Genomic DNA, 23,533 nt, shown 5'->3' on the forward strand with positions numbered 1-23,533 from the left:
AATGTCCTGCATGAAGGGCATGGTATCAGCAAGGCTAGAGGAACCGACCTGGGCAAGCCCAAAGGCCTCTCTAACTCTCACTCTCAAATTGCTGAAGTATGCGCTATCCTAGAACATGTACCAAAGGGCAAGGAGGGAAAGAAAAGGAAAGTAGAAAACTTCCCTCCTGTTCAACTTTCATATTTGCTTACCCACCTCAAGACCTGAAACCTCTACAAAGCCACTTTTATCATGGCACGTGTTTTCCTGAGCCATCTTCTGCTGTTTGATATCAAGCATGGCGAGGACCTCCAAATACTGTTGATTCAAAACTAGAAAGGGCCATGTAAGAAAGTGTTAGTTATGAAGTCTAACTCCAACCTCATCTAATCTAGTTATACCAACATCACATACTCATTTCTTATAAGCAATGCATAAACAATAGACATTAGCCACAAGATCTGGCTCCATCCAGAAAATCTACCTGATAGAAAAGTAGGCTCTAAGTTCTTTATATGTCAGAAAAAAAGAAAAAAAAGAAAAAAAATATATAGAAGAAAAAAAATAATAAAAAAATTAAAAAGAAGAAAAAATAGGCAGCATGTGAGATAATGATGTCATTCTTAATGTGGAAAAATCTTAATTTTGTGACAGAAGTCTATTCCTTGTTTGCTCTTGGAAAATTTGCAGGATTTTCAAAAAGGGAATATGTAGAGGCAATTTATTCAGAGACTTTATGGACAGTAAGACAAATGGATGGTGAGATCTTATATATTGTATTCATGCCAAATAAATGAGCTATCCAAACCCTATCACATTTCTCTTTTAGTTAAGAGTTTTCACAAGAGGCTCCCAAACCAAACATTTAGAACAAGAGGGGTCCTATTATCTACTGTAGATCAGAAAACAGTAACTTTTCCCCTCCCACTGCAGGGTGGAGTGGTAGCGAGGAAGGCGAGAGCTTGTGATCACAAGCAGCTTCTGCCCTGAACTAATCCAACACAGGAGGCATCCTCATCAGTCCAGTCCCTAGTGCCAAGAAGCACCACCTGTGTGTGTAAAAACCAGAGGCATTTACACAGCTCAGTTATGACACAATAGAAAGTGCCATTCTCAGCCTCAGGACCTGATTTAGAACCTGTTTTGTCCCCTTCAAACCATTCTTTTAAAACAGTTTCTTCAAAGAAGGGAGAATTAACATCTCTTAAAATTTTTTAAAAAGCTAATATCAAATACCTGTATAGCCCTCCATCAACTTTCATCATAAGGTGGTTCATTATATAAGGGGTATATAATGTAAAATTATAACACATAATTTCTACTTCAGTTCCCCAAACATCAGGTTCTCTACCATTTTGCTTTATACTGAAAACTAAATGAAAAGAGGGGAATGAGGATAGAAATTGCTTAATGGGTATAAGGTTTTACTTGGGAGTGCTGAAACTGTTCTGGAATTTCACTTTGATAAATTTTTTTTAATTTAAAAAAACCCCTAAATCATGCATTTCTTCCTTCTATTATCCCTAAAATATATTAATTCAAAATACTAGCACTTCATCTTTATTGATACTTGGTTTTTTTTGAGACAAGGTCTCGCTCTGTCACCCAGGCTGGAGTGCAGTGACATCATCATAGCTCACTGCATGCAGCCTACAACTCTTGGGCTCAAGCAATTCTCCTGCTCCAACCTCCTGAGTAGCTGGGACTACAGGCACATGCCACCAGGCCCCACTAATTTTCTTTTTGTTTTTTGAGTCAGCACTGCATCTTTATTTAAAAAAAAAAGAAAAAGACATGACAATGGCTTGCATTTACGGGAGTACATTATCAGGGAACTTCTAAGTTATTCTACAACCATAAGTCACAATCTTACAAGATTCAGACTGAATATTTAAGAAAGAGATATAGAAAATCTGATAACTGATTGGCCAGGTGCAGTGGCTCACACCTGTAATCCTAGTACTCTGAGAGGCCAAGGCAGGTGGATCTCTTGAGCTTGGGCAGCCTGAGTAAGAGCAAGACCCTGTCTCCACTTGTATAGTCAGAATGATACATAGGCTGCCAGCACTTGACTGCATTCTCATTGAATTAGTTTACTTATAGTTCTCAAAGCTAGAAATCTGAAATCAGGGCGTCAGTAAGGTTGGTTCATTCTGAAGGTTATAAGGGAAGGATCTGTCCCAGGCCTTGCTCCTTCACTTGTAGATGGCCACCTTTTCCCTATGTCTCTTCATATCATATTCCTTCTGTGCATGTCAGTCTCTCTAATTTTCTAAATTATTTTTTGTAGAGACTGAGTCTCACTATGTTGCTCTGGTTGGTCTTGAACTTCTGGCTTCAAGCTGTTTTCCTGCCTTGGCCTCACAAAGTGCTAGGATTACAGGCATGAGCTACCACACTTAGCTGATACATGTGTATTTAATACAGGACACTCTTACATAAAACTAATCTTTTAACATAATATTTTAATTTTATTTATTTATTTTTTTCTGAGATAGGGTCTTGATATGTTGCCCAGGATGGTCACAAACTCCTGGGCCAAAGTGATGCTCCTGCCTCAGCCTCCCTAGTAGCTGGGGCTACAGGTACATGCCACCACACCCAGCTTAACATAATATTTTTAAAGAGCCATCAAAATACCACTCTGTACTTACCTGTATTTTCAGACTTCAGCATTTTAATTTTTTCTGTTTTCAGTTTCAAATTCTCTTTGAGGACAGCATTTTCACAATTTAGTCTAGGAAAAAAGTACCCTTCAAATAAGTAGAACATTAACACTTTCTTGCTGAATGAGAATATTTTTATTTCATTAAATCACAAAAACCTAAATATAATTTTTCCTACTTCAAAGTAGTCTAGAATTTACATATGTCATGAAAATGAGGACAAGTTAAAGAAGTGTGGTATGATTTTTAAACAGACTCTTAACCTTTTGTATACTTTGTTGAGAAATAATCAGAACTAGAAATATTTCTAGGCATCCATTTTGCATACTCATTCTCTTTAATTTTAATTCAACGTAGTAACCATTTGAACACCAACTAGGAGCTTAGGCTATCTTAAAAAACATTCATAAAAAGATACATAGGTCCCCATGTAAACTATGGACTTTATGTAATAAAAGTGTCAATATAGGCTGGGCACGGTGGCTCACACCTGTAATCCTAGCTCTCTGGGAGGCCGAGGTGGGCGGATTGCTCAAGGTCAGGAGTTCGAAACCAGCCTGAGCAAGAGTGAGACCCCATCTCTACTATAATAGAAAGAAATTAATTGGCCAACTAATATATATAGAAAAAATTAGCTGGGCATGGTAGCGCATGCCTGTAGTCCCAGCTACTCGGGAGGCTGAGGCAGTTTGAGCCCAGGAGTTTGAGGTTGCTGTGAGCTAGGCTGATGCCACGGCACTCACTCTAGCCTGGGCAACAAAGTGAGACTCTGTCTCAAAAAAATAAATGAATAAATAAAAAATAAAAAATATACAGGTAGGTTTATCTATAGAATAAAAATTGGAATTAGATACAAGACTTCCTGAATTACTTCCTAAATTGTCCAGCATGAGAGAGGCTTAACAGAAAATTGTTTTTTGGAATTAAAAACAGAAGCCAGATCTTCTGTTAAGCTTATTTTATTTTATTTTGGAGATGGAGTCTCACTCTGCCATCCAGGCTACAGTGCAGTGGCATGATCATAGGTCACTGCAGCCTCAAATTCCAGGGCTCAAGTAATCTTCCCACCTCAGTCTCCAGTGTAGCTGGGACTAATTAGGATCACGCCATGATGCCAGCCATGATGCCTGGCTATATATGTGTGTGTGTGTGTGTGTGTGTGTGTATGTATGTATATGTGTATGTATGTATTTTTTTAGTCCTGGTCATTCAACCAGGAGGATTATACTCTTAAATAAAAATATCTATCAAACATTTCATAGGCTGGGCACTGCGGCTCATGCTTGCAATTCCAGCAATTTGGTAGGCTGAGGAGGGAGGATCACTTGAGGCCAGGAGTTTGAGACCAGCCCTGGGCAACACAGTGAGACCTCATCTCTCAAAAAAATAAAACAAATTAGCCAGGTGTAGTGGCACACACCTGCAGACCTAGCTACTTGGGAGCCTTAGGCAAGTGGATCACTTGAGCCAGGAGTTTGAGATGAGCCTGGGCAACACAGTGAGAACCTGTCTCTACAAAAAATTTAAAAAATAGCTGGGCACAGTGGTGCATGGCTGTAGTCCCAGCTACTCAGGAGGCTGAGACAGTAGGATCACTTGTGCCCAGGAGTTTTAGGTTGCAGTAAGCTATGATTCTGCCACTATACTCCAGCCTAGATGACAGAGAGAGACCCTGTCTCAAAGAACAAACAAACAGTTCCAATGCTAAAATAATTTGAAAAACATGGTTCTTATATTGTATTATAAAATATAGTTTATACTATTTTTTTAGAAAAACTTAACACTAACAGAAAAATATGAAACTAGTAAGTGGACAAGGAGTAACAATTTTTATAATATTTTACAGTTAGCTCAAAAACAGAAGAAAGCCTAGGCTATGTTTGAATTATACACGTTTTAAAGATTTTCAAAGAAAAATTATGAAATAAGAATATACAAACCTGTCATATTTTTGAGTCCAAGATTCCTCTATATTTTTAAATCTATTCTGATCAAATTCTATTTCCCACTGTAAGGCATTTATTTCCTATGGAAAGAAAATAGCACTTTCATGGCAAATTACTACAAATAAATCATTTCAGGACAGTATGAATAACTAAATCATGTAATCATTTCACGGAAATGGTTTAAAGAGGAAAAATTAGTTACTGCTCAAAAAAGCTATGACATTTGTAAACACATATAACATGCCTCTTTAGCACTCAAAAAAACTTTGCCAAAGCTCACTTAATATAGAACAAATTTTAAATTGTTTATCTTCAAAATTTTCTGGACTGAACCAAGATTTCTCAGTGCTCACCCCTGACCCCATGTAGACAAAATTCACTCTTATAAGTCTTAGCCCAAATGGTGCCATCAGGGGATGGCACAAAAAGCACAGGAAAGATGACCATTTGGGATGATTCCTAAGTACCTTTGTAGTGATGATGAGATGAACAGAAAGAGGCAGGCCCTGCCAGGCAAGCAGAAGAATAAAAACACAAAACGAATAAGAAAAATAGAAAGTATTCACACAACTCAACAATAAAAAAACCCAAATAATCCCATTAAAAAGTAGGCAAAGAACATGAATAGATATTTTTCAAAATAAGACATACAAATGACAAACAACCATATGAAAAAAATGCTCAACATCACTAATCACCTGAGAAATGAAAATTAAAACCACAATGAGATATCATCCTATACCAGTTCAGAATGGCTATTACTAAAAAGTAAAACATAATAGATGTTGGTGAGGACATGGAGAAAAGAGAACTCTCATATACTGTTAGTGGGAACATAAATTAGTAAACCCCTATGGAAAACGGTATGGCAATTTCTCAAAGAAATAAAAATAGAACTACCATTTGATTCAGCAATCCCACTACTGGGTATATGTTCCAAGGAAAAGAAATCATTATATCAAAGCAATACCTACACTCATGTTTATTTTAGCACTATTCACAATAGCAAAGATATGAAATCAACCTAAGTACCCATCAATGAATGATTGGATAAAGAAAATGTGAGACACACACACACACACACACACACACACACACACACACACACAGAGGAATACTATTAAGCCATGAAAAAGAATGATATCATAGTAGAGGCCATTATCTTAAGTGAAAATAACTCAGAAAGTCAAATACTGCTTAAAAGTTCCTACTTATAAGTGGGAGCTAAACAATGTGTACACGTGGACACAGAGTAGGTAATAATAGACATAATAGACACTGGAGACTCAGAAGGGCAGGAAGGTGGGAGGGGGCTAGGGATGAGAAATTACTTAATGGGTACAATGTACATTAATTATTCCGGTGATAGTGACACTAAAAGCCCAGACTTCACCACTACACACTATATCTATGTAACAAAACTGCATGTGTACCCCTTAAATTTATATAAATTATAAATAAATAAATAAGTAACCATTTGGCAGGCCTCTTACTACCTTATAATGGGGAAATAAAAGAAACCTTAATTCTTTGCCCATGTGACAATTTGTTTTAGATTATAAGCTCCAAAAGGGAGAAACTGAAGCACATCTAGCAGAGACTATGCACAAATGACATATTAGTACAGTGAGTTTAAGGAAATTCTATTTAAAGCTTACTGGACTGAACAAGTCCACACTAAAAGTGGCAAATACCTTCTCCAAGAATCTCTTTTGTTCCATAGTTTTTTGAAGCACTGCCTGGGTATGACTTGTGGCTTTCCCAAGTATTGCCTAAGAAAAATAAAAATAACATCAGTATAAATTAAATTTCTAATCATTGAAGCTCACATTTTCATTTTTAAGTCAGAAAATTATCTTGAGAATTTCACAGTGACCATCTTTTGTGGTGAGTTCAATAGTTCAAAAATCAGAAGATCTTGGCTTGGCTCTTTTCCAATTAATGTGGGAATGAATGAATTTTCCACACAAAGAAAATGTTCAAAGCAGTATTATTCATCAGTCAAAAAAACGAAACAACCCAAATGTCCATCAACTGGTGAATGGATAAACAAAATGTGGTATATCTATACAATGGAATATTATATGGCAATAAAAAGAAAGTACTGACACATGCTGCAACATGCATGGATCTCAAAAACATAACTAAAAGAATCCAGATGCAAAAGAATCTAGTCACATATTGTACGATTCTTTTAATATGAAACAGAAAAGGCAAATCTGTAAGACAGAAAGTAGATTAGTAGTTGTCTGGGACTGGGAGTGAGAATGAGGAGTGACTGCAAATGGACCCGAGGTTCCTTTATGTGGGTGTTGGAAATGTCTAAAATTTGATTGTAGTGACAGTTGGACAACTCTTAAGTTCAGTAAATATAAATCATAGTGTACACTTGAAATAAGTAAAATTCATGGAGATAAGTTGATTATAAAGCTGTTAAAAAAAATCTGTACCTTACAGACCCCAACTATATTAAAGTACTGCTGCTCTTGTTTTAAAAGCTAAAACCATACCAATTATTAGTACTTGTAAGTGATGAAAGTTTAATAGTAACTTTTTACCATGCTTTGAAGAATTTTCAGTGCTTCCTCTTTACTTTCAAGTTGTCTTTGAGATGCCTCAAGTTCAGTTTTTAAAATTTCTACCTCCTGAGGACAGAAATAAAATTAGTATTCCTATCTGCAAGATATGCAACCCCAAAACGATCAATTTGATTAGTCTTCAGTTATCCTTGCCTCAAAGCACTTACAAATGAAGTTGGAAATTCCTCTAGATGTCGTAAGTGAACCAGACATGCTAAAATTGAGAGCTTCACTATCAGGTGCCGGTTGTAACTAAAAGCCCAAACCTCTTCCTCTTACTCACTAGGCCATAGAACTAATAATATAAAATTGAAATTGCTTTCCTGGCCTCAAGCTGTCCTCCCACCTTAGCCTCCCCAAATGCTGGGATTACAGGTTGGAGCCACTGTGTACCCCACCTCAATTCTATTGCATACTAAGTTAGATTGTAGTTTCTTACTTCAGGACTCAAGGTAAGGAGGCAGACTCAGGCCAAATTTACTTTAACAGATGTAATCAAGTTAAAATGAAATCACAGTGGATTAGGGTGAGCCTAATCCAATGACCGTATCCTTATAAAATGAGAAAAATTTGGGCACAGACTCACAGGGAAAAGGCCATGTGACAGCAGAGTCAGAGACTGGTTTTATGCAGCTACCAGCCAAAGAATGCCAAAGATTGCAGCAACCATCAGAAGGTAGGAAGAGGCAAAGGAGGAGTCTCCTCTAAAGCCTTCAGAGAGAAAAGGCTGCTAAAACCTTGATTTTAAACTTCTGGCCTCCACAACTGAGAGGGAATAGATTTCTGTTGTTTTAAGCCACCAGTTTGTAATGCTTTGTCATGGCAGCCCCTAGGAAACTAATACTGTAACTTTCATGAGAAGAGTCATAAACATACTAAGGTGGGCTTCCTATTTCCCAAAGGATAGGCACCCCTCACAGAAACTGCTGTTCCCACTAAGCTGGATGGGTTCCTCAGGCCACCTGTGGGAAGCTCTGGTCTTCTAACTTCAAGGAGGTTAAATTAAGTCAGGTTATTTCAAGCCATACATAGGGAAGGGAGATGAAAGGAAGTCATAATTATTTTCAAGGAGGAGATTAGAGAAGTAGGGTGGAAGGGAGAACTAGTGGGCATGTTTACATAAATAGGCTTTTTAAGAGATGAGGTGGGTAAGAAACAGAGGAGGAGCATGTGAAACATTAGGAGCTTTAGACTGTCTTCATCAAGAATATCTGGAAAGCCAATTTTGTCTTCCACATGGTTTTAGTAGTATTTAAAGAAAGTATCAGCCGGGCGCGGTGGCTCACGCCTGTAATCCCAGCACTTTGGGAGGCCAAGGTGGGCGGATCGCTCGAGGTCAGGGGTTCAAAACCACCCTGAGCAAGAGTGAGACCCCGTCTCTACTATAAATAGAAAGAAATTAATTGGCCATCTGATATATATAGAAAAAATTAGCTGGGCATGGTGGCGCATGCCTGTAGTCCCAGCTACTGGGGAGGCTGAGGCAGGAGGATTGCTTGAGCCCAGGAGTTCGAGGTTGCTGTGAACAAGGCTGACGCCACGGCACTCACTTTAGCCTGGGCAATTAAGCGAGACTCTGTCTCAAAAAAAAAAAAAGAAAGTATCTATCAACAGACTTTATTTACATAAGAATTTTTATATTAGCAGGAGTACTTACCTCTAAAGTTTCATGAAGATACTGCCTTAATTCTTCATTTGACAATTCTGAAGTAGAATCTATTAGAGGGGGAAAAAACTTGGATATTTTCTTTAATTAAACAACAAGACCTTTGGTTACAAATTATCAAATACAGGTTTTCCCTAAACTGGAAAAAGAAAAGAATTATAATAGACCAAATAATGATCAAAACAGGTAGCTTAAAACATTTCACAAATGAAAAGACACACACTGTACTTTTGAATGAAAAGGTCTTTAAAAAAAGGACTCTAAAAATAAAACGATGTTAATGAATTGGTTAATTCTTATATTCAAACACAAAATAGAAAAACATGAATATTGGTGAGTAAAATAAACAGATTTTGTTGTTTAGCTTAAGCTTTATCAGCATAATAATATGCTTATCTAAGAAAGAAACTGTATTTAATTTCTTTCCAAGGAGAATGACTAGAAGTCTCCTGTAACTTCAATTATTCTCTCCTTAATGGAATCAACTGAGAAATTAAACTGAGAGTTCTAAAAGTTTCAATTTCATTTCACTGACAATAAAAAAATTAAGGTAGAAAGTTACAAGCAAGAGTATAAGAAGTAAAATGAAGAAAAATAATTTTAGGCCGGGCGCTGTGGCTCACGCCTGTAATCCTAGCTCTTGGGAGGCCGAGGCGGGCGGATTGCTCAAGGTCAGGAGTTCAAAACCAGCCTGAGCAAGAGCGAGACCCCGTCTCTACTATAAATAGAAAGAAATTAATTGGCCAACTGATATATAAATAAAAAATTAGCCGGGCATGGTGGCGCATGCCTGTAGTCCCAGCTACTCGGGAGGCTGAGGCAGAAGGCTCACTCAAGCCCAGGAGTTTGAGGTTGCTGTGAGCTAGGCTGACGCCACGGCACTCACTCTAGCCTGGACAACAAAGTGAGACTCTGTCTCAAAAAAAAAAAAATAATAATTTTATAAAGATTATTTTGAGAAACATTAAAAACTTCTTGAAGCCACGCATTGAGCCTGTAATCACAGCTACTCAGGAGGCTGAGGTAGACAGATCACTTCAGCCCAGGAGTTCAAGTCTTGCTTGGGCAACATAACAATAGCCTATCTCAAAAAAAAATTCTTGAGAAGAATGTTTATTCTGGAAAAAGAAAAGAAAAAAATTCTCAAAACCATTTTTTTCTTTGCTATTCTGAACTTTCATCCACACAACAGTATCCAAGGCAAAACCTAAATCATGTTTTACTGTGATGAAACAGGATTCCAAGGAAGGACAGAGAAACACTGAGTTGGCAAAAAACATTTCTGTTCTATTAATACTTATTATCAGCAGAACAAAAGCTCCAAAGACAGAGATGTGATTAAATTAAGGATTTTGAGATGGGAGATTACCCTGGATTATCCAAGTGGGTCCAATGTGCTCATAAGAATTCTTATTAAAAAACAGGGAGGCAAGAGAATCAGTGTCAGAGTGATATGATGTGAGAACAACTCAACCAGCCATTGCTGGCTTTGAAGACGGAGAAAGGGGCCATGAGCAAAGGAATACAGGCAGCCTCTGGAAGCTAGAAGAGGCAAGGGAACAGACTCTCTCCTAGAACTTCCAGAAGGAACACAGCCCTGCAGCACTTTGATTTTAGTCCAGTGAAATTTGTTTTGGACTTCTCACCTACAGAACTGTAAAATAATAAATCTGTGTTGTTTCAAGTCACTAAATTTGTGATATTTTAGAAATTATCTATTAACAATAAGAAACTAATATAATACCCTTACCTAGGATAGGGCCAACCTTAACACAAAGACAAAAGTCCATAACTGAAAAAAACAGGAACTCATACTATAATATTATCATTACATCTTATTTATATCTCAGCACTTTTCTCATGTTTTTATAAAGGCATCTTGGTATTATATTCAGTTTTCAACATCTTGCTTACAAAACAGAGTTCATCCTCTAACGAACTGGAAGAAAAATCTACAAATAATCCCATTCTAATTTCAAGAAGGATTTTGAAGGATGGGAATGAACCCCAAGATGCAACATGCTTTTTGTGAATCTGAAATCATGTTTCTCAAATTATTCTCATGTTGCCCTAATTTGTGGGTGTTCATCTTTGGTGAGGGAAGTCTCAGGAGGTGAAGTTTTACATCATGGATTACAAAAGATTCAGCCAGAAAAGAGCTGGTGCCACAGTACAGGTATGGACTCATCCATGAATTCCCAATCATTTTGGAGTTGTAACATTCTCTCACAAAATGATCCTGAATTTTATTCTTTCCCTAATATAAGGAATAATTCCTTTTTGGTTATGATACATTTATTTTTTTTGACAATTTTTGAGAATTTTGTGATACCCTACAATAATTGGAAGCATCTGTGTTCTGCCCAGAATACTCCTTTCCTAGAAAGCCTCCAGGCTTGCTCCCCGCTTCATTCAGGTGCTCAGATGTTAGCTACTTAGGTAGCCTTTCCCTCCCCCTGGCTTGAAACAGTAGTGCCCCATCCCCATAGTCACCCACTATTCTTTCAATTTCCGCAGCCTGATGTTATACATCTGTTATTTGCAGGTTTATTTTCTATCTCCTCTATTAGAGTATGACATCCATGACATTAGGGCTTTTGCCTATTTTGTTCACTGACACTATTCCCAGAAACTAGAACTGTGCCTAGCACTTAATGTTACTAATATCTGTTGACTAAGAAAAAAAAAAGTACATAACAACAACAAAAAAAGCAAAGTCAGTAACCACTTACTGAACTTATTGATACCATTAACAAACATATATTATTGATGTTTAACAACTACCGTACTTCAAAAGTTGTACGATACTTAGAAATATAAACATCAATTACTTTTGTATTATCATTGACCCCAAGAGGTGAATAAAAATGAATTTCTAAAATCTGCTACAGTTACCTATTTTTGTGTGTTGGAAGGGTCACAGCATTGATAAAATTCACAGAAGAAAAAAGGAGAGGAAATTTGGCATTCTTACCGGTGCTACTTTGTCTTCTGTAACTGGAAATTCTAGACCCTTGAGAGTATGTATCTTGCAAGCTCTTTTGTTTGGAATATTGAAAAATACCTCCACTTCTTTCTTCCTCCTTTCTTGGAAATGGGGGAGGGCTAAAGTTCTTTCCATCTGACCTTTTTCTAGATGTAAATAATTGTGAAACTTCCACTTCATAAATACCACCAGGTCTTCTTCCAAGGCCATATCCCAAATCACCTTCTGTCATGTCATCCTCTTCTGTTTCCCAGAGCTGCACCTCTGACTCACTTGATGATCTCACCACCTTGTTCATTACCGAATGCCGTCTTTATCATAAGGAAAAACAGGTTGTAGTTAAGAAAAATAGTAGTCAGGAAACCATCATTAGATCCCACTTCTGGGTATTTACCCAAAAGATGTGAAATCAGTATGTTGAAGAGACGTCTGCACTCTCATGTTTATTGAATCACTATTCACAATAGTTAAGAAATCAACCTAAATGTCCATCAATGGATGAATAAAGAAAACGTGGCATATCTACACAACGGAATACTAGTCAGCCTTAAAAAAGAAGGGAATCCTGTCATTTGGGACAACATGGATGGAAGTGGAAAACATCATGCTAAGTTAAATAAGCCAGGCATAGAAAGACAAATACCGTTATGTTCTCACTTAGATGTAAAATCCAAAAACAATTGAATTTGAAGGAGCAGAGAGAAGAATAGTGGTTACCAGAAGCTGGGAGGGTGGGAAAATTGAGAAGATGATGGTCAAAGGGCACAAAGCCTTAGACAAACAGGAAAAAATTTTTTTTTCCTTTGAGAAATATTGCACAGTGTGGTGAATACAGAAAATAATAATGCACTGTACATTTCAAAATTGCTAAGCCCGAAACAGTGGTGCACACCTATAATTCCAGCTACTCAGGATGCTGAAGCAGGAGGATCGCTTGAGCCGAGAATTCAAGGCCAACCTGGGCAACATAGCAAGACCCCATCTCTAAAAAAGAAAAGTAGCTGAGAGAATAAACTACAAATGTTCTCAGCACAAAAAATGATAAGTATTTGAGGTGATGAACATGTTAATCAGCTCTATTTAATTATTCTACACTATATTCATAAATCATAACATCATTTTGTACTCCATAAATATATGTGGAGGTCTTCAAAAAGTCCATAAAAAACATGCATTATGAAAAAATTATACAAAGATTTCAAAAACTTTTTCCCCAAAATAAGCTCATACTAACTTGTAACATGTCTGAACAGAATCTAGTTTGAGGCAATAAGATATCATCTGAAGAGAACTCCTATCAGAGCAACATGAATTTTGCTGTAATTGAAGCAAGAACAAACACCAAATTTATGGTGAAGCTTGGGTGAAAGAATGGTGAAATCACAGATGCTTTACAGTTATGGGGATGATGTTCCAAAGAAATCAGCAGTTTACAAATGGATACCTCGTTTTAAGAAGAGATAATACTGAAGATGCAGCCTGCAGTGGCAAACTATCCATGTCAAATTGCAAGGAGAAAATTCCGCTTGCTAATGCCCTAATTGAAGAGGAATGACAATTAACTGCCCAAACAATAGCCAACACCACAGACATCTCAATCGGTTCAGCTTACACAATTCTGATGGAAAAATTAAAGTTGAGCAAACTTTCCACTCCATGTGGGTGCCAAAACTGTTGTGCCCAGATCAGCTGCAGACAAGAACAGAGGTTTCAGTGGAAATTTTAAACAAGTGGGATCAAGATCCTGAAGCATTTCTTTGAAGAACTGTAAGAGGAGATGTAACATGGCTTCACCAGTGAGATCCTGAAGACAAAGGACAAGCAAGGCAATGGCAACAAGTGGTAGAAGTCATCAGTCAAAGCAAAAGTGGATCGGTCAAGGTCCTGGCAACAGTTTCTTGGGATGCTCAACGCATTTTGCTTGTTGACTTTCTGGAGGGCCAAAGAATGATAACATCTGCTTATTATGTGAGTGTTTTGAAAAAGTTAGCCAAAGCCTTAGCAGAAAAATGCCAAAAATAGCTTCACCAGTGTCCTTCTCCATCGTGACAATGCTCCTGCTGGTTAATTTCATAAGAATTCTCTGAGGGAGAAAATCATTAGGCATCCACGGTATAGTCCTGATTTGACTGTTTCTGACTTCTTTTTGTTTCCTAATCTTAAAAAAGTCTTTAAAGAGCACCTATTATTCCTCAGTTAATAATGTAAAAAAGACTGCATTGACATGGTTAAATTCCCAGGACCCTTAGTCCTTTAGGGATGGACTAAATGGCTGGTATCATCATTTACAAAAGTATCTTGAAGTTGATGGAGCTTACGTTGAGAAATAAAGTATACATTTTTAATTTTTTTCTTTTAATTCAATTTTTCCACAAACTTGTTTGTTTTTACAGTCAGAGCCTTGCTCTGTTACCCAGGAGTATAGTGGTATCATCATAGCTCACTGCAACCTCAAACTTCTGGGCTCAACCTCAGCCTCCCAAAGTGCTGGGATTATAGGCATAAGCCACCAGCCCAAGCATCAGGACTTTTTAGATAAGAAAAAGTCCAACCCCTTATTTCAAAGATTGCTATGAATTCCAGGGAATCAGGAAAGGCTTTTAATGAATCCAATAATCCACTGATCAGGATAGAGCACCTCCGCCTTTGCCAAGGAAAAGAATACTCTTTCTTTCTTTCCTTTCTTTCTTTTTTTTTTTTTTTGAGACAGAGTCTCGCTTTGTTGTCCAGGCTACAGTAAGTGCCGTGGCGTCAGCCTAGCTCACAGCAACCTCAAACTCCTGGACTCAAGCAATCCTGCTGCCTCAGCCTCCCGAGTAGCTGGGACTACAGGCATGTACCACCATGCTTGGCTAATTTTTTCTATATATATTAGTTGCCCAATTAATTTCTTTCTATTTATAGTACAGATGGGGTCTTGCTCTTGCTCCAGCTGCTTTCGAACTCCCGACCTTGAGCGATCCGCCCGCCTTGGCCTCCCAGAGTGTTAGGATTACAGGTGTGAGCCACCGCGCCCGGCTGAGAATACTCTTTTTGATATAAAAGGTTATAAAGGAAATGATTCCATTTACACATTCCTAAGGGCAATACAAAATTCAGAAAAGTCTCTGAAAAACAAGACTTCCAGTGACTAAGAGCATCCCACACTACAGTACACTTCCTATGTTCTGCCTCTGTCCCTTCTCAGCCCTTTATCCACTACAGGAGTTCAGGGCACTTGCAGTCTCTCCTACAGCTCCACTTGGTTCATTTTCCATTTCTGTACAGACATAATTAGCAGAGGTTTTTTTTTTTTTTTTTTTTTTTGAGACAGAGTCTCACTTTGTTGCCCAGGCTAGAGTGAGTGCCGTGGCGTCAGCCTAGCTCACAGCAACCTCAATCTCCGGGGCTCAGCGATCCTACTGCCTCAGCCTCCCAAGTAGCTGGGACTACAGGCATGCGCCACCATGCCCAGCTAATTTTTTGTATATATATATTTTTTTTAGTTGGTCAATTAATTTATTTCTATTTTTGGTAGAGACGGGGTCTCGCTCAGGCTGGTTTCGAACTCCTGACCTTGAGCAATCCGCCCGCCTCGGCCTCCCAAAGTGCTAGGATTACAGGCGTGAGCCACCACGCCCGGCCAGCAGAGGTTTTATATTTGGGACAGTGAATAACAGGTGGGAGGGAAGAAGGTGCCCCTCTCTCCTTCTTTTCCTCTGTTTCTCAAATCATGTAATCTGTGTTCAAAACCCTCCACTGTTGTGCAAGTCAATCAGAGTAAAACCAAAGCCCTTTCAATGTCCAAAGGCCCTACACTCATCTCTGATCTCATTCCCATATATATATTTTCCTATATAAATACCTATGATATGGTTTAATTTATAAATTAGGCACAGTAAGAGATTAACAACAATAACAATGCCGAACAATTACGACAATATACTATCATAAAAGTTATGTGAATGTTGCCCCTCTCTCTCAACATATCTTACTGTATGTAATATTTTCGGACTGAGGTTAATCTCAGGTAACTAAAACCTCAGGAAGCAAAAGTGTGGATTAGGGTGGACTATTGGATTTGCACAGCTGGTTGTTCACCCTCTCTTGGTCTTTACTTCAGTGTCACCTTCTCGGCCAGGCCTTTCCTGCCATGTCATCTAAAATTGCAAACTCCTCCTCCTCTCTATCTCACATCTCTGTTTTATTCTTCTAGTGCTCATGACCTTCTAACATACTCCTCCATATTTTACCTATTTTTCAAATTATACCACTAAAGTCAGAGCCAATGAAAAGGTGGAGGGTAATACAAAAGTTGGAGTCTAGTGAAGTGGAAGGGGGCTCAGGCCTGCCAGGGATGCATCCCAACAGGGAGGGCAGCCCGAGCACCTCCCATTGAGCCAGGCCTGGATGGCCTGGAATAGAATGGGAGCTCCATGAGGGGAGCAAGTTTTATCTGTTTGGTTCACCGCCATATTCCCAGTGCCTAAAACAGTATCTGAGACATAATCCATGCTCAATAGAGACATCTTTAATAAATAAATAAAGGAAGGAATAAACAAATAAATACAGTTGTCCCCCAGTATCCCAGGGGAGCTGATTCTAGGTCCCCCGGGATACCTAATTCTGCAGATGCCCCAGTCTCTTCTATAAAATGACACAGTGTTTGCATATAACCTAGGCACATCCTCTTGTCTACTATAAGTCATCTCTAGATTATAATATCTAATACAATGCCTATACATCACTTTATTTGTGTGGATTCAGCAGAATACCCAGCAATCAGTAAATTCAAGTTTTGCTTTTGGGAACATTGTGGAATTTTTTTTCCAAATATTTTTGATCGTGGTTGGTTGAATCAACTGATGGGGAACCTATGGAGATCCCATTCAACCTCAAGTCATCCAGAGCAGGTTGGGATCTACTACACTTGCTTCTAGGGCAGAAAAACAAAATAGTCTCCCCAGCAAGGCTCCACACTAGATACTATGGGGTTACTGCCTGCCCTTCTTCCAGCAGAAAATGTCTCCTGGCAAAAATGCCTACAGAGAACTCATCATCACTGAGCCCTCCTCATAGGGACACAACCACAGTCACCTACCTGGTGACAGTGAAGCAGCTGGAGAGCAGCTGAAATGCTCAGTCCATCCCTCCAGTACAGAGTTTAGTTAAGAGAGGTTTTTGCCATCAGGCATTTCAAAACAGCTGCTTTGGGTAACTGTTTAGAAATATTTCATCATGGCCAGATGTGGTCACACAGACCTGTAATCCCATCATTCTGGGAGGCCAGGGTGGGAGGACTGCTTGAGGTCAGGAGTTCAAGAAATAGTTCCTCCTTTTCTCAAGGCTCATTAAAAAAAACAAAACAGTCTGTGAGCAATGACTGACGCCTGTAATCCTAGCAGTCTGGGAGGCTGAAGTAGGAGGATTGCTTGAGCTCAGGAATTTGAGACCAGTCTGAACAAGAATGAGACCCCGTCTCTACTAAAAATAGAAAATTTACTGGGGCATGGTAGCATACACCTGTAGTCCCAGCAACTTGGGAGGCTGAGGCATGAGGACCTCTTGAGTCCAGGAGTTTGAGCCTGCAGCGAGCTATGCTGTGGTCACCACTGCACTCTAGCCAGGGCAAAAAAGCTAGACTCTGTCTCAAAAAAAAAAAAAAAAAATGTATGGTTAGGATTAGGCAGGCAGCAGAGAAAAAAATGGAATTGGTCAATACAAGGGGAACATGCCGTAAGAGGAAAGAATAAGCAATTGCAAGGTTAGCTAAGAATATTTGTCAACACATCGCATATTCGGGCACCATGGGTACAACTTCCTGCTACTCAGGGTTTAATATAATGAATGTTCACATGGTCCAATGCTCTACTGTTTTTTATGAGACTGACACGCTACCTACTGCTGCGCGAGGCACCTATGTTTTTTAAAATGTAACTTCAGGGACTAGTGGCTGTGTACTCTCCTACTTTTTACATAGTAACAATAATATTAACATAATACAGTATAAATTAAACTTCACTTTTAAAACACAGTACCTCTAAGAAAGTGAAAATATTTAAAGTGACTAACCTTCAGCCAGGTGCTGTGGCTCACTCCTGTAATCCTAGCACTCTGGGAGGCTGAGGAAGGAGGATCACTTGAGCTCAGCTGTTCGAGACCATCCTGAGCAACAGTGAGACCCTGTCTTTATTTAAAAATAAAGAAAAATTTAAAAAAATAAAGTCACTAACCTTCTGTTCAACTAGTTTCATGTATTCAGTGTTGATAACCCATGGGCAGCACAATATGTAACAGAGAAGGCACTGATTCAGGAGCTCTGGGTTCAAACTTCACTCTACCACTTGCCACTCTTGGATCCTGAGCAGGTCATTTAACTTCTTGGAGCCTGTTTATCTCCAAAACAGGTTTAAGCATTAACTACTCTGTAGCATCATTTTGGGCACCACTAATATATTCTGAAATCAACTATAGTAGCCAAATCAATGTTTATTGCATTTGAAATTGAGTATTACTTTCTTCAATTGTCAAATGAAATGAGATTAGATTTTTTTGTTTTTTTTCAGAGCTCTAAAATTGTTTCCTTTCTTTTTCTTTTTTTTGGAAACAGACTCTTGATCTGTTGCCTGGGTCAGAGTGCAATGGCATCATCACAGCTCACTGCAACCTCAAATACCTGAGCTCAAGCTATTCTCCTGCCTCAGGCTCCAGAGTAGCTGGGACTATTGGCATGAGTCACTATGCTCAGCTAATTTTTCTATTTTTTGTAGAGGCGGGTCTTGATCTTGCTCAGCCTTGTCTTAAACTCCTGGCCTCAAGCAGTCCTCCCACCTTGGCCTCCCAGAGTGCTAGGACTACAGGTGTGAGCCACTTTGTCAGTCCTTGTATCTTTTTAATAGTCCTTACTTCCTACCAGACCCAGGGTTTTATTGCACTAGTACAGGAAGTGTGTCTCATATAATTATGCATAACAGGTGTTCCAAAGATACTTGATGGATAGAAATGAAAGAGAAAACAGATTCTTGCCTGGAAAAACTAGGCTAGAAGAATCTACATCCACTAGCCTGACAACCCTGCCTTAGCAAACAAGTTGGTCAAACAGACACCTAATTCCTGCCAGGCTTAGCAAAGAAAGAGGAACTAACTTGAGCACTCTCTGGTGAAGAATGGTCCGCTTCACTTCGCTGTAGGATTTTGTTTTTTAACTTTTCATTTTAAAAATTCTACATTTACATTAAATTGCAAAGATAGTACTAGGAACTCCCAAATTCCACTAATGTTAACATTTGTGTACATTTATCAAAATCAACAAATTAACATTGGTACATGCTATTAACTAAACCACAGACTTTATTAGGATTTGCTCAGTTTTTCTACTAACGTTCTCTTTCTGTTCCAGAACCAAAAAGAGAATACTACATAGCATTTAATGAGCTGTACTTTTAAGGCTCAAAAATAGTAGGAAAAACAAAACATTAAGGTTGGAGGGAAGAGAGAGAGAGGGTCTCTGAAACCTATTTCTTATGTTTTCATCATCAGAAAAGGCCATTAAACTGGTATGAGAAAGGGGGGCAGTTTGCAAGTTTGTCCACAACCTGTGGACTTCCCACGAATCTGCGCACACCTCCTCCCCGATTCTCCTCACTCCCAGTTCCCACCTGCCAGGTCTGGCCCCGATTACCCTCCCAGCACGCGTCGCGACGACTGGAGCCCGAACTCTGGCTCCGGAAACAGCCCCTTCGAGTCCCCCAAACCCCGCGCCCCCGCACCCTGTCAGCTAGCTCACCTGACGAAGCCTCCTCTTCCTGCGCGTGCGCCCTACAGCTGCCGCCGCCGCGGCTCGTCCTCTCCGCCACGTGACCCCGCGCTCTGCGCGGCACCGGAAAGGCTCGCTGTGCTGCTGGCGTTTACCTGGCGGGGCTTCCCTGCGTGGCTGTGCGCAGCCTGATGTTTTATCTCTGTGAAATTCCGGAGCACACTACCGGGTAGCCGACATACAAATAATAATGTGAGATTTAGAAAACCAGAACAAGAGGGGTTGTGTGTCAGTTCATGTAAAATTAGATGGTTCATGGCCGGGCGCAGTGGCTCACGCCTGTAATCCTAGCACTCTGGGAGGCTGAGGCGGGCGGATTGCTCGAGGTCAGGAGTTAGAAACCAGCCTGGGCAAGAGCCAGACCCCGTCTCTACTATATAAATAGAAAGAAATTAATTGGCCAACTAATATATAGAAAAAATTAGCCGGGCATGGTGGCGCATGTCTGTAGTCCCAGCTACCAGGGAGGCTGAGGCAGAAGGATTGCTTGAGCCCAGGATTTTGAGGTTGCTGTGAGCTAGGCTGACGCCACGGCACTCACTCTAGCCTGGGCAATAAAGCGAGACTCTGTCTCAAAAAAAAAGTAAATAAAATAAAATAAAATTAGATGGTTCAAACATTAAGGCTCTACCATCCCTAGGTCCAGTTAATGTCAAAATAAATAAATAAATAAATGAATGAATGAATGAATGAATGAATGAATGGCTCTACCAGTCCGGTAAGAGAAAGATGGGTTCAGATGCCCAGGCGTACCTTGAAAAGCAGACTTTCAGAACTAAGAACCAGAAGGGCATTGTAGGCCAAAGAAACTGATAGAGCAAAGGCGTGGCAGGGGGAAAGAACAAGAGGGAATGGCCCTGTGGGCCTGGAAAGTTGTTTCTGAGGACGATCTATACCTGTTGGTTTCCTGAGAGGAGCGCTACATCCCTCCAACCCCCTCAAAACGTGCTAGATCATCAACTTATTACCTTGATGAAATAATTTTGGTATTATTTGCTAATATCCAATACCCTTGAGATAACTGAAGGGACTTTGTAGTGGTCAAAAAACTTGGCTGGGTCTAAAGATTACTGTGGTTTGGAATAAAGAAAACGAATAAACCCTTTCCTCACAGTAACGCATCTCCTTATTCTTTAAGAGTAACATAAAAGAGTAATATATTTATAATTTTAAAGTCAGTTTGCCCAGTACTATTATGGTAAGGAAAACACATTAAGTACTTTTTGCAAACCAAAAATAAATTTTCTGGCTGGGCGCGGTGGCTCACGCCTGTAATCCTAGCACTCTGGGAGGCAGAGGCGGGCGGGTTGCTCAAGGTCAGGAGTTGGAAACCAGCCTGAGCAAGAGCAAGACCCTCTCTACTATAAAAAGAAAGAAATTAATTGGCCAACTAATATATATAGAAAAAATTAGCCCGGCATGGTGGTGCATGCCTGTAGTCCCAGCTACTCGGGAAGCTGAGGAAGAAGGATTGCTTGAGCCCAGGAGTTTGAGGTTGCTGTGAGATAGGCTGACCCCATGGGACTCACTTAAGCCTGGGCAACAGAGTGAGACTCTGTCTCAAAAAAAAAAAAAAAAAGGCCGGGCGCGGTGGCTCACGCCTGTAATCCTAGCTCTCTGGGAGGCCGAGGCAGGCGGATTGCTCGAGCTCAGGAGTTCGAAACCAGCCTGAGCAAGAGTGAGATCCCGTCTCTACTATAAATAGAAAGAAATTAATTGGCCAACTAATATATATACAAAAAAATTAGCCGGGCATGGTGGCAAATGCCTGTAGTCCCAGCTACTTGGGAGGCTGAGGCAAGAAGATTGCTTGAGCCAGGAGTTTGAGGTTGCTGTGAGCTAGGCTGACGCCAGGGCACTCACTCTAGCCTAGGCAACAAAGCGAGACTCTGTCTCCAAAATAAAAGACATGTGCAGTGCTGCTAAAGTATTACATGACAATACATACTGAATATCTTTAAAAACTTGTATCTACAATTTGAATCCGATGTGTGTTTTTTAACAGCTTTATTGAGATATCCTCCACATACCACACAATTTAAGGTATGGCTTTTAATATATTATTCTGGGATTTTTATTGAGATGGAATTTATGGATCAATTTGTTAATAGATATCGAGTCTTGGAACATGAAATTTGAGTTGTCTTTAATTTCTCTAATTTGAATTTTTAGCATGCAGATCTGGCACATACTTTGTCAGATTTATATCTAAATATGTCATGCTTTTTGGTGCTATTGTAAATGGTACTGTTTTTTAATTTGAATTTCCAATTGTTCTTCACTAGTATATGGAAATGCAGTTGTTTTCTGCATATTGGTCTTAAATCTTGTGAGCTTGCTAAAGTCACTTAGTAGCTCAAGTGGCTTTTGTGTGGATTCTTTTTTAAAAACATTTATACGTAGACAATCATGTTGACTGAGAAGAGTTTCTTCCTTTCAGCTTTGTAGGTCTTTTATTTTCTAACTCCATGTCCATGGAAATAAACCCCTTAAACAATAACCCTCTGGATGAATTTTTCTTTGAAAAATACTAGGATAGCAAAGAAAGTGCCTATGGTAAACAAAATAATAATAAATGAAAAAAGAAGCTAAATGTACTATAAGTTATAAAAACTATTTTGTTCTTTAATTCAAACAAACATAAAAACAAACTCATACAAAAAGTTAAGATAGAAGATAGGAGATATGTCAAAAAAGAATACTAAAGGTTAACACCTAATGTGGCATCAGTGTCTTGCTTACTGGAAGTGGCATTTTTGAGGCAAAGAAGGTAGGCTAACATTAACTGGAAGATGATGGAGATGGTGCTAGAGATGATGGAGTGGGTGCTGGAGAATCAGGATTTGATTCTGTCGAGCTTACCACTAAAGCTGTTTTTTGAAAAAAGTATGTAGGGTTCTTTTCTTTGGACAGCTTTTTTCTTTTTCTTTTCTTTTCTTTTTAATCATAAATGGCCTTGTAGTGCCTGATGTTCTCACTAACTGCATGGTAAACCTTTGTAAACCTCTCCATGTTAGGATCTTGCTGCTCCAGTTTAGCAAATCCTGCTTCCACGAGACAAAAGCCTTCAGCTAATTCTTTTTTTTCCACATAAATCTTTTGTTTTAATAAATAAAGCATATTCATGGCTTAGGTTTCAAATCACATTTACAGGTGAGGAAAATGTCTAGGCTGAAATAGGTAACAATGAAGCTACTACTGCTGGGAGGAATGCGTGTGCCACATGAGTTTTAAACCTAAAGAGCAGAGACGTCGAGGCAGAGAATGCCATACATGTCACCCTCTAGACTAGATAACTGGGAGCTGGAGAAGGAGGAGGAGACTTGGCGAAGTTCATGCAGCACCATCTGACCCCCTCACCTAGCGCTGTGGGACCAGCTGGGAGCTGTTATTCTGAGATGAACTAGAGGTGGGTCCTGATCACAAGTGGAATGTTCTCCCACTGTTAGCAACTAGGCCAAGGGCATCAGCCACAGAAGGGCACCCACTAATAAACACAGAGCAACATTAGGACAGGAGAGAGGAAGCTACACAGATACTCTTGCTTCTTTAAATATCAGAAGCTTCCATATTGTAGCCGTAGAGTAGTGGACGGACTCCGTCTTCTGCCTTTGCGTCTATTTCTTCTGCTTTTTCATTGGCTTCTTGTTCAAAGAAAGCCATCATATGCTTAATCTGCTTTTGCACATCAGTATCGCTGAGGGCCATGGCGAAAGCAATGCTAGACGGGTGGGCAACAGGATCGACTAGAGGTTGAAGAGAATGGTGGGAGGGACGAGAAGAAGAAACTCAGCCTAATTCTTTTGTAGTACACTTTCTTGGCTCTAGATCTTCTGATTCTTTGTGTTCTTGTGTTTCCATCAGCAGCTGGTTTATCTATCAGACTAGCTGCCAGTGTAAGATGCAGTACCAACAA

The 23,533-nt window shown here is 39.4% G+C and overlaps 1 protein-coding gene across 6 annotated transcripts in view; it reads right to left on the minus strand.

Moving 5' to 3' along the window:
• CCDC125 (coiled-coil domain containing 125) overlaps positions 1 to 20,177 on the minus strand; it is a 33,031-nt gene extending 12,854 nt beyond the window's left edge. The window contains exons 1-10 of one of the 6 annotated variants that reach the window (XM_076008076.1): positions 19,588 to 20,177; positions 17,874 to 17,988; positions 13,435 to 13,754; positions 11,811 to 12,133; positions 8,828 to 8,886; positions 7,150 to 7,236; positions 6,286 to 6,363; positions 4,586 to 4,671; positions 2,634 to 2,716; positions 196 to 311 (exon numbers count right to left, since the gene is read on the minus strand). In XM_076008076.1, coding sequence (XP_075864191.1) covers positions 196 to 311; positions 2,634 to 2,716; positions 4,586 to 4,671; positions 6,286 to 6,363; positions 7,150 to 7,236; positions 8,828 to 8,886; positions 11,811 to 12,120 — 819 coding nt within the window. In that variant the 5' untranslated portion in view covers positions 12,121 to 12,133; positions 13,435 to 13,754; positions 17,874 to 17,988; positions 19,588 to 20,177. Of the gene's footprint in view, positions 1 to 195; positions 312 to 2,633; positions 2,717 to 4,585; positions 4,672 to 6,285; positions 6,364 to 7,149; positions 7,237 to 8,827; positions 8,887 to 11,810; positions 12,134 to 13,434; positions 13,755 to 17,873; positions 17,989 to 18,034; positions 19,564 to 19,587 lie in introns of those variants that run through there. The other 5 variants (XM_076008075.1, XM_076008074.1, XM_076008077.1 and 2 more) reach the window with 5 other exon arrangements.
• Between the last annotated feature and the right edge of the window lie 3,356 nt (positions 20,178 to 23,533).

This window comes from Microcebus murinus, chromosome 11, assembly GCF_040939455.1.
Source record: "Microcebus murinus isolate Inina chromosome 11, M.murinus_Inina_mat1.0, whole genome shotgun sequence".
NCBI lineage: Eukaryota > Metazoa > Chordata > Mammalia > Primates > Cheirogaleidae > Microcebus > Microcebus murinus.